The sequence below is a fragment of the Podarcis tiliguerta genome (assembly GCF_965153285.1).
Source record: "Podarcis tiliguerta genome assembly, chromosome: 7".
Classification (NCBI taxonomy): Eukaryota; Metazoa; Chordata; class Lepidosauria; order Squamata; family Lacertidae; genus Podarcis; species Podarcis tiliguerta.
This window is the reverse complement of record NC_139540.1, coordinates 65,385,644-65,400,754: the sequence shown is the minus strand read 5'-3', so window position 1 is coordinate 65,400,754 and position 15,111 is coordinate 65,385,644. Positions and strand designations below refer to the sequence as shown.

Sequence of the window (15,111 nt, the reverse complement as noted above, 5' to 3'; positions counted from 1 at the left end):
GCTACCAGGCAAGCTTATGTGTAGGGGGGTATCCCACTAACATAGGGCAAAGACCCACAAAGGGTGTCCCTCAAAACTGCAGCCAGCTCTCACTGGTGTCTAGCAATATTTATTGTGTGGAACTTTGCCACCACATAGTGAGTCTTCTTCATGTCTTGGCTGTACATTCCTAGTGACCTCTGGGGGTCATGAAAAAAACTCTCTTAATTAGCCTTAAAAGGAGATCTTGGATTTACGGTATCCTGGATATTCTAGCAAAGGAGATGGTTATCTGCCACTGTAACTCCCATAGAAAACTCTCCTCCTCCTACGCTTGTAATGTCCTAACATGCTATTTTTTTGCTCAGCCCGATTGTGTCGCATGGGTAGCTGCTGCGGTTATATTTAGGGATGTTGCTGGCCAGCAGGCAGTGGGTGCTTTCACACAGCAGCTTGTTGTGGACTTTGTGCTGCTTATGTCCAGAACTCTTTCAGTGTGTCCAGTGGCGTAGCGTGGGGGGTGCCAGGGGTGCGAGCCGCACCGGGCGCAACATTTGGGGGGGCGCAAGTCCAGAGGGAAGGAGGTAGAAGGCGGACGCCCTTGGGCGCCCCCAGCCGCGGGCGCGCCGCGGGCGCGCCGCAGCCGCGCGCGGAGTTGGTGCTGCCACAGGATTCCCAGCGCCAACACGTTGCCCAGCAGGCCGGCCGCGAAGAGCAGCGAGCCCGGCAGCGCCGACTGGCCGCCCTCCAGGTGCCGGTTGGCGTGGCAGCGGTAAGCGCCGCCGCCATCCATGGAGCCGGCGGCGGGCGAGAGCGTGCGCCTCGACGGGGCGGGCAGGGCGGGACGCGTGTGGGGCGGCGCGGCCGAACGAGCCGTGCCTATGAAGGGGCGCGGGGCGGGGAGGGTGGCCAGGAGGGTGGAGGGCCTCCCGCAGACGGGGCGGGGGCTAAGAGAAGGAAGCGCTGGCCTCGCCGGGAGGGCGGAGAAGGGGCCGTTTGTTCCCACGGGGAGCCGGGAAGGAAACGCGGCTGTCTGTGGGAAGGGGGCGGGCGGGAGCAAGCGAGAGGGATGGAGTCCTTTTCTAGACGGCAGGCGGCAAAGGGTCGAGGAAAGGAGAGGTGCTGGGGCTTAGGGTTGCCTGGCAAGGCACCTCCTCTGCCCCAGAAACCCTCACCTGCAGCGCCGAGAAGGTTGGGTACAGTGGTCCTGCCGAAAGGTAAGACCTGGTTTATAATTACTTAGTCCACACTGAAAAAGACTCATTATTCTTAAGGCATGTGTGGTGAGCCAACCTCCTTACAACGCAGTCTGCTAGAGGCAGACTTTCAAATTTCAACGGCGCCCTGCGCAACACAACAAAAATTGGCACCCCCATCCACATCTCTCGACTTTCATTATAAGTCATTGTTGCAGCCCCCCTGCAGTGCCCTCTCACTAGTGTGATAACCAGTTGCGCGTCCCTTAATCCACCTCTGTCACTGCTCCATATTTGGACAGCGTTGGGACAGGGTGATAGTAGCGAGGTTGGGGTAGGGTGGTTGCACCAGTGGGAGCATCCAGTGGCGTAGCGTGGGGGGTGCAGGGGGGGCCAGCCGCACTGGGCGCAACATCTGGGGGTTAGGGTTAGGGGGCGCAAATCCACAGGTTAGGGGGCACAAATTACTTGCCTTGCCCCGGGTGCTGACAACCCACGCTACGCCACTGAGTGTGTCCACACAAGATCATCAAAATGCCCACCTGTACTTTGTTTAATCTGGATTTTCTCTTACCATGCAAAATCTGATAAGTAAGCCTAACCAGTTGTACATTTGCAGTCACTCCTGGTATGGAATCTCTTGAGAACATTTTGGGGGTTTTTTGGGAGGGGGGAATTTGTCATCCATGTGGTGATGTTTCAATGGGTGGCCTGTATGCTCCTCACATGAGATTTGCGCAAGGCCTGTAATCATAAAAAGAAATGTTTTGGGCTGCTTAGTGCTTTGAGTCATATATATGTGAATCATTCTTTCTCAGTCTTCTTTCCCAGCTTTCTCCAACTGATACTCAACTTCAGCTAAGGCACCCAGGGATGGAGGGGAGTGGATCAAATTAGGCTTGTGCCTCTTGCTGTTTTTCCAAGCTTCCACAAGAGTACTGATGGACAAATCTGTCCATTTTGGTTCTCAAAGTTTCCCATTTTTCCAGGCTTAAATTGAGTTCTCCACGTTTTTTTCAGCTACTTGATTCTGGTGAACTCCTCATTGAAAATTCATCAGCATTTGAAGTGCAAATTTATCCTAATAAACACATTTTTTTTCATATGTAGCTTTAACTAATGTACAGTACTTTTGCAAGCAATTTCCCCCAGTACATGTTATTTTCATTTAACATGTGCTCTTTTATGCACACTTACACCCAATATACGCACTTTTGCACATCATATTTGATTGGAGATGTGCAGATTTCAAAGGAAAGCTGTGTTTCGGGTTGCATATTGGTTTGAGAAGTGTGAATAGGTAGTTTCTGATTAAAATGCAAACAAACAAACAAAAATCAAATCTCTCTTCCATCCCTACCCAAGAGTCCCCTGCAAAGCCCTGCTGCCCACAATCAAGTGAGAAGTAGCACCTCTTGTGGGGGGCATGTCATTCTCCTACTGGGGTAGTTTGTCCAACTTTGATCCCCATCCTGCACTCAGCTCTCACCTGTGGCTCCTAGTAGATGTCAGTATATGACAGTGGCCACACCCCAGCTTTGACTGGCCGGCTAAACCAGGTGAGGGGAGCTTATGGATCTCAAACCTTTAGCGAGTTAGGGACTTTCCCTGCATGTGAAGACAGGCTCTGGGGGGTTGAGCAATTGAGACCAGTAGTGGGTCCAACGGTCAAGAAGGCAGTTTCTGCATGTGCTGTAGAGGGAAGCAAGGAGCAGATGGGGCTCCTCAACCTGGGAAGGTAGCCCATCTAGGAGGAGGAGGCCAAGAGGGGGGTCTTTTTGTCTGGCAGCCCAGGACCTCTATACACACTGGCCAGGCTTGCACCCTAGGGAGGTCACTTTGGTGCTGTTATTGAAGTGGTTTGATTTCACCCTGGAGGGGCACTCCATTGTCTATCTTGAGACAGACAGATGCCAGCAGCTTGCACCGTACAGTGGTACCTTGGGTTAAGAACTTAATTCATTCTGGAGGTCCGTTCTTAACCTGAAACTGTTCTTAACCTGAGGTACCACTTTAGCTAATGGGGCCTCCTGCTGCCGCTGTGCCGCCACCGTGCTATTTCTGTTCTCATCCTGAAGCAAAGTTCTTAACCCGAGGTACTATTTCTGGGTTAGCAGAGTCTGTAACCTGAAGTGTCTGTAACCTGAAGCATCTGTAACCCGAGGTACCACTGTATAAATAAGGAAGAAAACTGACCAAAGCAGAGTGCAATATTAGTGATGCAATATATTTTCCACAGGTTCAAAAAACATGTCTGATGATATTGCCAAGTGGAAATGGATGTTTTGGCCTCGCTTTAATTATTAGGCCACGGTCTATGGAAACAGCACGTTAATTTTCCAGTACTCGGAATCAAACCAAAAGCCGACATCTCACAGTGTGCTTTATTTTATTTCTCTCTCACACAAAATTAGCTGAAGACATGGAACGTTTAATGGCAGCATGATTTATGTCGACTTTAAAATAAAACGATGTGATTATTTTAATAAATGGTAATATACAGGCAAACATTTTTTTTTAAAAAAAACCCATTACATACAACATCCAAAACACGGAAATAAACTAGATCTGTGTATTACAGCAATGCTGGTGCTAATTAAAATCCAAACAGAAGAAAAATAGGAGCACGGTCCACTTGCATGGCTAATCTGCACAGCTAGCCTGCTTGCAGTGCACTGGGAAGTAGCAACTGTGTGAGAGGCTCCAATTTCATCATCAAGCCTTCCTCTCTGCTCAGTGCAAGTTACTTGTGCTTGCAAGTAAATGTTTGCAAGGTGCATAGAGGGATGGCTGGGTGGGGAGATGAGAGAAACATACATAATGTCCCATGATTGCTGCCTGCATGTGTGTGGATAGATGGGGAGGGAGGGAGGTGGTAGCAGGCCTCAGTTGAGCCCTGCTTGGAACATCTGTGCATCACTGTTGCAGCAGCCCTCATGCGTGGACCTTCCTTGATGGTTTAACTGAGCGAAAAGCAGACACCTTTGCAGGATTAAGAGAGTGTTCCAGCGTGGCTGGATGTTGTGTATGGATGAAGCTGCATTAACTTTAAGCAGATTTAAAAAACAACAACCTGCTAATTAAATTAACTCATCTTTTGTTTTCTCTCTATCCAGTTAGAAAAGAAAATGTTGGCGCTTTCAGAAATGTTTCAGCCTTCCTATTGATGCAAACCCTGGTGGTTCTCCTTGTGCAATGAAGCCCTCCTGCATCACTGCCTCTGAACATGGAAGGTCTGTCTAACTCTTCCGCTAGAACCCAAGCCATGTACGCCGCTTCCATTTTGCTGTTGTTGTTTAGCACTGGAAAGTAGTTAGTGGCTTGTCATACCACAGTGATCTGGGGTCAAATGGAACTGGGTTTGCCTCCATAACTGCTGTTGAAAAGCGGCTTACATAAACCACAGTTGCATAGCCATTCAATATCTGCAGAAACGAATCCCCAGTGCCACATCAGTAAACACTTCTGGTCCAGGGTCAAGCTGTTTCTTCTTCTGCATAACGGCCCTGGCCTTGTGATCAGGGGAAGGAGAGTGGTGCTCAGGGAAGGGGTGATGGGTAACTCTTCCCACTTGCCGTTTTCCCAGTGGAAATCACTCCCCAAAATCTGCTAGCAGACTTGGCGGGGAAGCTTCCATTGGCACTTAATGGAAGCCTTCCTCCTAGGGAAGCAGCTGTAGATAGGGATGGGACAAGGCTGTCAGCTCTGATTTCCAACCTTAAGTCCAGTTTGTCACATTGATAAATCTGAGAAACTTTTAGAAGTCCTCACAAATATTCACCAGCATTTTAGGGCACGCTTCTCCTATTGTACACGTTTCTTTGCTTTGCAAGCCTGTACATTCCCCATACATAATACATTTTGGTTGGAGACATGTGAATTCTGAAGGATAGCTTGCGTTCCAGTTCGCATATTGTTTGGGGAAGTGCAAATCAAAATGGAAAAAGCAAATGGGAGTTTCTCTCTCATCCCTAGCTGTGGGTTGGCTATTTTCATCCGAACCATGGAGGAACAGGGAATGGTTCACGTTCCTCCCCATCCCAGTATCAGTGAAAAATATGTATGTCAAATACATTCAATCAGTTAAGATCATTTATAATTTGGTCCTTAGTAGCCTATATGGGGTAAAACAAAAACCTCCAGAAACAAAGCTGAAACCCAATGCACTCTGACCCATTTGTCGTTGAGAGCCACTCTGCCATCTTTAGATGCTAGCTTCATTACACCTGAAACTGATGAAGAAGGGAAGAGGGGTGCCTGTGTATTTGCTTGCAGCTCATTGTTAACACCGGAGCAGCACAGCTCTGGAATGAAACCTAACCAAACTGGTTTGTGTGTGCAGGCACTGAAGATTACACTGTGTGTGTGTTGTGTGTGTATGTGTTTGGGCAGGATAGTTTGGTCCATCCTACAGGGCTCTTTCTTTTGGTCCATCTTCCAGGGCTCTTTCTTTCTTGAGCCTGCACACAATGTATTTGGCCAGGGAGGGCCGTTCTGGAGGCATTTTCTTACTTCTTCCCATTCACAGAGACAGCAAAAGCTTCACTGTTAACTACCTCCAGCAGTTTCACATGGTAGGTCCTGTGGCACGGTTAGAGCATGGTGCTGATAACGCCAAGGTTGCAGGTTCGATCCCAGTATGGGACAGCTGCATATTCCTGCATTGCAGGGCGCTGGACTAGATGAATCTCAGGGTCCCTTCCAACTCTGTAATTCATTCTATGTGCAGTTATTTTCTTAGCACTGTCATTTTTTTTAGAACTGGCCCCTCAGAACTGAGTTATTATGCACAAGGTTAATGGGAGCCAGCTTGGTTGAGTGCATAAGTATAAATGAGCACACAAGCAAGAGACTCCTGTGGAAACGTCAGTTCTGCTGTGGAATTATGGCACAGCCTAGGGAGAGTCACTTGAGTCTTGGTTCCTTGTGCAAGGACAAAGTGCTACTGATTCAATGTTTTTCAGGGCTTCCCCACCCCTAAACCAAAACAATGTACCAGGTGAATCCAGGAAAGGCTGCCAGTCACGGTGAAAAAGCTCAGGGAAAGGGCAGTTTCAAGCTTTTATATACATTCAACCTTTCTAAATATGTTTAACATGACTATTAGCAGTATCAACTGTCCTTATAGCTAGTGCAGCCACAACACTGTACAATTCTGCAGCAAAGATGGGAGGAGGGAACACCGAAGATCACCTGCATAAAATATAGACTATCAACAGCACACCTGGCCTTCTCTGGCATACACCTATTAAGATACTGTGAAGCCCAGCGGACAGAGACACAATAAAACATCAATTGTCAGCATCTAGCTAAATGCCTTGTAACGTGACTACTTCAAATTACACCTAAAGCAGCTTTGAAAAGTCTCGGAACTGGGTGATGCCACAAAATAAAACTTTGTTCAAAGAATCATGGTTGAATAGCAGCACAGACATATCATATAGTTCATTCTCATTACCATTTCATTTTGACAATTGTAAACCTTCAGCTAAAAAAAGAAAAGAAAAAAAAGACCCAATTCTTCTTTGCTGGTAACGTTTGAGGCCCGGAACCCACTATTTGCGATGAGGAGTTTGCAGCTACCGTTTGAAGCGTGCTAAATAGAGAGCTTGAACCTAGCTCCATGTTGCGATGCCTCTGTGCTGGGATGGCACAGAAGTGGCACCAGGGTATTGGCATCGCACAGAACAGTGGAAGGCAGAATCTGTTTGCTTTTGTTCCATCTCTGCCACTCCAGATAATGCAGCTGCTTAGGGTCAGGCTGCCCAGCCTATTTGCTGGCTCAGAACAACAAAAGCTGCTGTCGTCTTGACCCATGCATAATGGTTGCCTTGCACAAGTTGGGAAGTATGGCACCAGATTCTCTGCCTGCCAAGCATGTTGCAACAGTTCAAGCGTAGATCTTGGTACAGATACAGATACAGATCTTGGGCACAGGATGCCTTTTCTTCTCCCATGTCATACTGTAACATGTCTCAGCAGGTTTAGGATATGGTGCAGTACTGGTTGTTCCCATGTTATTACTGGTTGTTCCCATGCTGAAGGCAGTGTCTTCAGTCTTGGGTTCCCAGATGCTGCTGGCGAACGGTCAAGAATGATGAGAGTTTTGTAATACAACAGCATCTAGGGACCCAAGATTGAAGGATGTTGTCCTAGGGTATGTTTGCACCGTGAGTTGAATTTAGGGCCATTTCAAACACATATGACCATTACTTATCGGCTGTGGCGATATATGTGCATACTTGCCACTGACAGAAATTTCACATAACTTGATGCCAACCCAAACAATAGTACTTTACAACAGAGACAGATTGCATATTGAACGGGACAGCCTCATCTTATGCAGAGTTAGGCATGCTTAAACCACTAAACACACCTATCCTAGCATAGAACCCCCGGGCTGTGAGAGTTGCTAAGTACTAAGCAAACAAATGAGGAAAGATCAAGTGATATGTGAACCAGCCCTTGGTGAAGTTATTGGCATGCAACACTGATGAAAACCATTGAATACTGCAGCTTCACTGGCGCATGGAAACCTATGCGTTATGCAACACATAGGTACCTCCTTCGCAGCATAGTTACTTGGAATCTCAGAAGGATGTGGTTTGTTAGACAATTAATTCCCACCCCCATATGATGTTGTTGTGTTGTTGTTTTTTACTCTTCGGACAATGCAATAAATGTTAGAAACGTTTAAACCATAGGATGAAGGTGAGCCTAGCTTCTTCTGAATTCCTCCTTTTGACATTTATTCATAAGCATTTCAGCTTTTGCAAAGCTAAGCATTTCAGCTTGGTGAAGTTATGGTATCGAGGGTACATAAGTTTGAACAAATGCCTTTATACATTTATTTCTGTCGTGAAGCGTAAAAGCTTAGTTCACTGTCGCTCCTGAAATGACGGGTACAAGTGCCATAACTGTAGAGTAGCTACAGCGATGCTGAGATGCATTAACACATTGGGCGCACTCCTCAAGGAACTTTTCTTGCACATGCTCCGTTTTAATGACTGGGAGCTGAACAAGAGTAGCTCCTTGGTGGATTCTGCCCATCTTTTAAAAAGCAGCTTTGAAGACATGATATAAACTACAGCCTTAAGCAATGAAAATATTACATTCCCTAGATTTTTTTTTTTTTTTTGCATATAATGCCACAAAATTAAGATATTTCACGCAGATCTGATAAGCCTTCTTCTCTTTCTTTCGCTTTATTTACTTATTTATCTATCTATGTCATCTTAAGTGTTAAAGCAACTGTACTTCAGCCCAGATATTTATTATTGGATGCATATTAATGTATAAAATCCATTTCTGTACAGTTTTATAAACAGAAAAATAAAATAAAAAGGTGAGGGTTTTTTTAAAGATGGAAATTTACAGAAGTCAAACATGTCCACCACATCTAATTTAGATTTTGTTCCTTTGGGGCATGTATTGTTTAAATAAAATAAAAATAAAAAGCCCTTGCATTAATATGGCCCGAAACTCATTGGCTGGATCCAAAGAACTAATGGAGAGTTGGCTTTTTGTATATGCTTAGACTATTCTGGCTCCCCACTGCAACATCACAAAACTGCTCGTGAGGGCTGGTGGGGCATCCCCCCCCCCGCCCCATGCAGAATCCCAGGGCAGATCTACACTTGTGGTTTATAATGTTAAAAATGTGTTATTAAAATGTGGCACCAGAGGGTGCTGCAGAGCAGTGAACCACTGGCAATGCAAAAAAGCACTGAACGTTACATAACGTTTTATTTAGTAATGTTTAACAGATCAATGTAGATCCAGCCCTATACTGTAATAAGGGTTGATGCTAGTGACAAAAACTGTCCTGAGCATGCAGGAAAGCATTTGTTGTGTGTGTGAGTTTCTTTTGACCCCTTGGCCTTTTCCCCACTTAATGTATTACACTGATATCAACAACTGGCCATTACGGCAAAGCATCCAATCTAGAGTTGCCTTTGTTAAAGTGGTAGATATATTTGAATACATGACCAGAGGGAGCTTAAGTTGCTAAAAGGTTATTGAGATATCACAAACATGTCATTACTAACAGGTTTCTCCCCCTCTTATTGGACTTTCCTCAGAAGGGGTAAATCTCTCTCTCAATCTCTCTCTCTTTCTCTCTCTCTCTATATATATATATAGGTGGGGGGTGAATACAGACATGTTTGCATGTTTGAGAAGCACTGAACCCACTGTAAGCACCCTCTTGGAAGCACTGAGGAAGAGACCACCCTGCCAGTTCTTTGACTTTAGGGGTTGAGCCCACCTCAGGCAACCCAACCCCATTCAGCTGTAACTTGTTCTTAAATACCTTCAGCAATGAAGATTCCGCAACACCAGCCTCATAACAGCTCGCCTGGTCAGTGTAGGTGACCAGGAATTCCCTACAAGCAAGTCAGTGGCCTGGCAGAACAAGGACAGCTCACTCCATCAATGGTCTGCTTGGGAGAAGGCTATTCATTTTACTAGCTTGCTGATTGGCTAGTAGCATATGACCCTCCCTCTGCAGCCAGCATGGAAGAATGGGCTACTAGGCCCTTAGTAAGCTAATGCTTCTTCTTTTTTGCAGGCTAGTAACTTCCGTTATTTACAAAGCTGCAGTACACCAAGAAGCTCTCAAGGGACCTCACATATTTGGGGAAGCCCACCTCCTTGCTGCTGTCACCACTGCCCATTCAATTGCCCTTTTCCTCTGGATACAATCCACACACCTGCCCAGAAGGAGAAGGCCAAGGGAAGCGAATGGTGCTTCTTTTTCTGCTGTTTGCACACCTGGGAGGACAGGTGAGCTCGCAGCAATAGCCAGGTATAGGGCCTGGGGGCTCTGGTGGTCAGCAGTGGGTCATGGCAGGCTCTCATCGATGCTCAACCACGATGACAGCCGTGCTCCTAGTGATCTATCTCATGCTACGTGTTTAGGATTTTTAAAAAACAAAATAAGGTACTCTCAGAAAAGTGGTCTTACTCTGCTTTCATCTTACTGAAAAGGATTTTAAACAAGGATTTCCCCCTCCCTCCCCTCTTCCTCCCCAGGTTTCCATACAAAAGGCAATAGGCACCTTAGGGAACGGGATGATGTCTGTGAGCCTCTGCAGATGGAGGCAATGGATGCATTCTTGATCCTTTTGAAGACGGTCTTAAAGAAATAACCAGGACGCAATACTATTGAGGGGAATAAAGCTCCACTTAAGAGAAAAATAAAATGCAAAGAACTTAATTTAGGGGGGTGGGGTGGTCCATTTTAATAAAGATGGCGGATCCGAGCTAATCTCTTGTCACCTGATTTCAATTCTTGGGCCTCTCTTGGCTTCGAGATGTATTATTCAGCAACCAACGGTGGATTGCTTTTAAGACCACCACCCCACCCTCCCTGGCAAAGAAGAAATCAGACAGTAAAAGTAGGATCGGCTGTGGATAAACTCTTGCTCCAGTGGGGGATGCAAGCCAGAACATCCAGGCTCCGGGTCCTGCAAGGCAGGTGGCAGGCACTTACGGTTTCCTGATGGCCATGTGGTAAAGTGAGGATTGAAGAATATACTCTATAAACAGAATATTTGTTCTGCAGTTCCAAAGTTATTTCGTTTCAAATCGTTGCTTTGAGGATGCACAAATGGTATCCTCCCAACGATGACCTATGGTGGTGTCGAGTGGCACAAAACAGTACATATCGGGATGCTTCACAAGTTGGGATGAAATCGTATTCCCAGACGTCAGCTTTGGGCCTGAGCTGACGAGCTACATGGGCTTTATTACTGGCCTGAACCTCGCGTCGTTTCTCGCTCTGGATAGGTACCATGTCGAATTGCTATATCCCAAAGGCGTTACTGGCTTGAAATTGCTCCCATCTCATCCATGCTGCGATTTACTTCCTCCTTCAGTGGGCAGAGCAATAAACTGCAAATTTACACCTCTGCAAGTAGCCCATTTACTGTCTTTCCTGCAGATAAAACACCTCAGTCTCTTGTGCCCTACAGTCCAATGTGATAAAAATAGTCTTGTCGAGCGGCATTTTGCAAGAAAGCTGAAGATCTTTGGAGTGTCCTTAAACTTCCGTTATAAAGATGCACGTGGGTATAACTTGCAGAATTTCAGGAAAATAGCAGGTTAAATGTAAAATATCTTCAATAAATAACTCTTCTCCTGCACTGTAAAAAATAAATGAATATTCCCTTTGGCAGTAATAGCTGATTTAATATTTAGACAGAAAGATACTTGGCTCATAAAATAATAGCATTATGCTACAGGAAAAACAAAACAAAAAAAGCTCTCATGCTTTCTGATCCTCTCTTTTCAATTAAAAAAAAGACTTTTTCATCAGTTCGCCACAAGTTGGTTGAAGTCACTTATGCCCCAGATAAGCTCCAAGGGTGATGCAGGCACCCACAACAGCCAGACTCAGGATTGTCTTCAGAGGCAGCCACGAGAAATCAAACAAAGGCCTCATGTTGTTGCTGTAGAGCTCCACAAAAGCATCCTAAAGTAAAAGAGAGAGGGCAGGATTATTTGTTTATTATTAATACTCATAACATGCCTTTTCACCCTGTAATCCCAGAGTCTTCCCAGTCTAGAACTCTGGACATGTTGGTCTATCGCTACAGTGCCTCCCAAAAATGATGGGTGCTACAAATTCAGCTTACCCTGCCAAGCTACTCCCACCAGCAGAACCCGACAGGTTAAGGATTAGGAGGTGCAGAGCTTGGTGGTGTCACAGGTACAAAGTTATAAACCAGGCACAGGCAAACTCGGCCCTCCAGATGTTTTGGGACTACAACTCCCATCATCCCTAGCTAACAGGACCAGTGGCCAGGGATGGTGGGAACTGTAGTCTCAAAACATCTGGAGGGCCGAGTTTGCCTGTGCCTGTTATAAACAGTGGTTGAAGCCAGACATCCGATTCTGGATACAGCAATTATTGACGCATCTAACATCTGACACAAGATGGCGCATCAGGCTTCTTACATTATGCAACTCAAACCCTGTGCAGCTAGACTTTTAATGAGACAAACAGGGAAATAGTGTTATCTTCCACAATTTATTTTTTACAAAAAGACAGACAGACAAACAAACAAAAACAGACTGGCTTATATCCTGTTGTTTCTATTATTATCCTTTTAACAAAAGCAAGCACGAACTGCCTTTAATACAAAATATAAAAGTTACAGTGGTACCTCAGGTTAAGAACTTAATTCATTCTGGAGGTCCGTTCTTAACCTGAAACTGTTCTTAACCTGAGGTACCACTTTAGCTAATGGGACCTCTCGCCGCCGCCACACTGCCACTGCGAAATTTCTGTTCTCATCCTGAAGCAAAGTTCTTAACCTGAGGTACTATTTCTGGGTTAGTGGAGTCTGTAACCTGAAGCGTCTGTAACCTGAGGTACCACTGTACTGGCCACAGTCCTACACACGAGTCTGCAGAAGTCAGGGTTAGATATCCTCACTGAAAGAAACAGCTTCAAGACTGCCTTTTTTTTTTCTTTTCTGGATTGTGGCTTCCCTAAGTGCAGTTTCTCAGCTGTGATTCCAACAGATCGAACATCTGCAAGCTTAAGCGCAATCATTTAAGGTTTGTTTGTTGTTTTGGATTACAAAGAAAAATGAACTGGCATAAAAGGTTAATCTTTTGTATTTGGAATTAGTTAAGTTACATTATGTTCCAGCTAGTTAAGATGTATCATTAATAAAACAATCAAAAGAATAAAATGTCTAAAATAAGAGGAAAGAGCAAACAACACATTTCCAAAATAGCCCTTCATTTTATCTGCTGCCAGGTTGCAACCCAGAGAGTTGCTGAGTTGTCTTTGCCTGCGCATGTACAGACAGTATCAACAAGGCAGTGCACAGGTCATGGTTCAAAAGCCAACAACCAGACCCTTGTCATCTCCTTGGTCTCCTCACCTGATGTCAGGGGGGAAATGGTTTAACATGTGCTTCTAGAGTTACAAGGAAATAGCCTTTTAAATGTACTCCACTGGTCCCTAGCTTTCTCCTGAAAAGTTGGGTAGGAGGGGAGATGAGGGACAACTGGGCATGCGAGAACCATCTACAGTGTTGATGAGCAATGGCTACAAGATGGCTGAAGTCTGGGCCTCGAAGGGATTTGCTTGGTTAGATGTGTGCAGGTGCTTCGCATCTCCTCATAAAGTTGTGCAAGGACTTCGCCTCATATATTCTAAGCTGTTATTGGAGGTAAGGAGCTCATTCACACATGTGTGTTTAGTACTTGACAGCTATGGTGTTGACCTGCATATGATCAGGCTTCCACATCACCTCAGACACCAGCTGTCCAATGGAATCTTTCCTCGTATTGATGAGCAAGTCATCACTGGTTACCGGGAGGCTTCCTGGTTCAAGTCAAGATGTTGCCTTTGACCCACAAAACCCTAAGTGCCTTGAGTCCTGGGTTATTTCAATTCAAAGAGACCTATGGCCCTACTTTTTAGAGGCGAGCCTGGCCTCTACAAGGAACACTGCTATGGACCATTTCTTCCACATTTTATGGACCTTCCTCTCAACAAGCAGGGTGAAGGACAACATGCCTTTGGTTGCTTGCTCATTCTTTCAGAAGAAGAAGAGTTTGGATTTGATATCCCGCCTTTCACTCCCCTTCAGGAGTCTCAAAGCGGCTAACAATCTCCTTTCCCTTCCTCCCCCACAACAAACACTCTGTGAGGTGAGTGGGGCTGAGAGACTTCAAAGAAGTGTGACTGGCCCAAGGTCACCCAGCAGCTGCATGTGGAGGAGCGGAGACGCGAACCCGGTTACCCAGATTACATGACTACCGCTCTTAACCACTACACCATACTGGCTCAGTTTATTGATTTGCGTTTATGGTGGGGGTTTTTTACGCCAATTAAATTGTTCTATGATTTTTAATGCGTTGGAGCTGTTTTGTGAAAAGCCCTATTCAAGTCGGGGAAATACATACACAATCAGCGAAGTGTTGAGCAATCTAGTGACAAACCGGGCATGGGTAAAACTGCCCCAAAGAAAGTCCTATTCAGGATGACTCAACTAAAGAAACCACCACAATTTTATTTTATTTTGTAATGATAGCCTTAATATTTGGCTGCACTAATGCTGGACTGTAAGTCATGTACTTTCCTGCACTATTTAACTAATTGAGTCACCCCCCCCAAAAAAAACCCCCCAATACTTCTGAATACTATATACCAGCGCTATAATGTGGAGTGCAAGCAAACCTTGCAGAACTCTGATGTCATTGCTGCAGAGTTTTCCTCTTGATCATTTTAGCCAATGCTTTGCTTTGGAAATGGAGTAGACAAGTTGGATTAAAAATGGCAAGTGAGATGCAATTCCAATAAGGTTATTTTTAAAAAAATAAAAACAGAGGAAATGCAAGTATTGGTGCTCATCTATGGATTTCTAAAGCTACGGAAGTCAACAAGAAGATGAAGTCATTGCAAAATTAGATTGACTTGTTTTCTGATTTGTCAGTTTCGCCTCCCCCCCCCCCTTTTAATCTCATAGGTAGTGGGTTGTCTGTGCTAAGCATGAAAGAGGGCAGACCGAGCGAGGGTGGGCTGCAGTGACATTGAGACAATGTTAAAGCTCTGAGTTATGGTGACGGGTAAAGAAACATAAGCAGAAAATGCACAGCGGGAAATCCCTGTTCTTATTGAGACTATGACAACAATAACATCAACGTCTACCTTATGGCGACTGCGCCATATATTCTAAGTAACTGTTTTATGGGTCCTTTCCTTTCCTCTTTGGTGCTTTCTCAAACATCCTGATTAGACCTATTTCCGAAGCTTGTTTGAACAGCCTGTCACTATTTGTTTAAGTCTGAAAACCTGATTTAAACAAACACCCGGACCCATTTTATGCACTAAACCAACAGGGAAGTGGGAGGTGGGCAGCTGAAAAAGACCCACTGATTTGCATAGGTGATGTCTCGCAAGCAGAGTCTTTGG

General features: G+C 45.3%; 1 protein-coding gene across 4 annotated transcripts in view; it reads right to left on the bottom strand.

Moving 5' to 3' along the window:
- The window catches only part of BCL2 (BCL2 apoptosis regulator), a 179,374-nt gene that overhangs the window by 43,935 nt on the left and 120,328 nt on the right, over nucleotides 1-15,111 (bottom strand). Inside the window, exon 3 of one of the 4 annotated variants that reach the window (XM_083449505.1) lies at nucleotides 3,548-11,649. The exons of the other annotated variants lie outside the window; for them this stretch is intronic. Within the exon in view, the coding sequence (XP_083305631.1) occupies nucleotides 11,515-11,649 (135 nt within the window). The 3' untranslated portion in view covers nucleotides 3,548-11,514. Of the gene's footprint in view, nucleotides 1-3,547; nucleotides 11,650-15,111 lie in introns of those variants that run through there. 4 annotated transcript variants of the gene reach the window in all.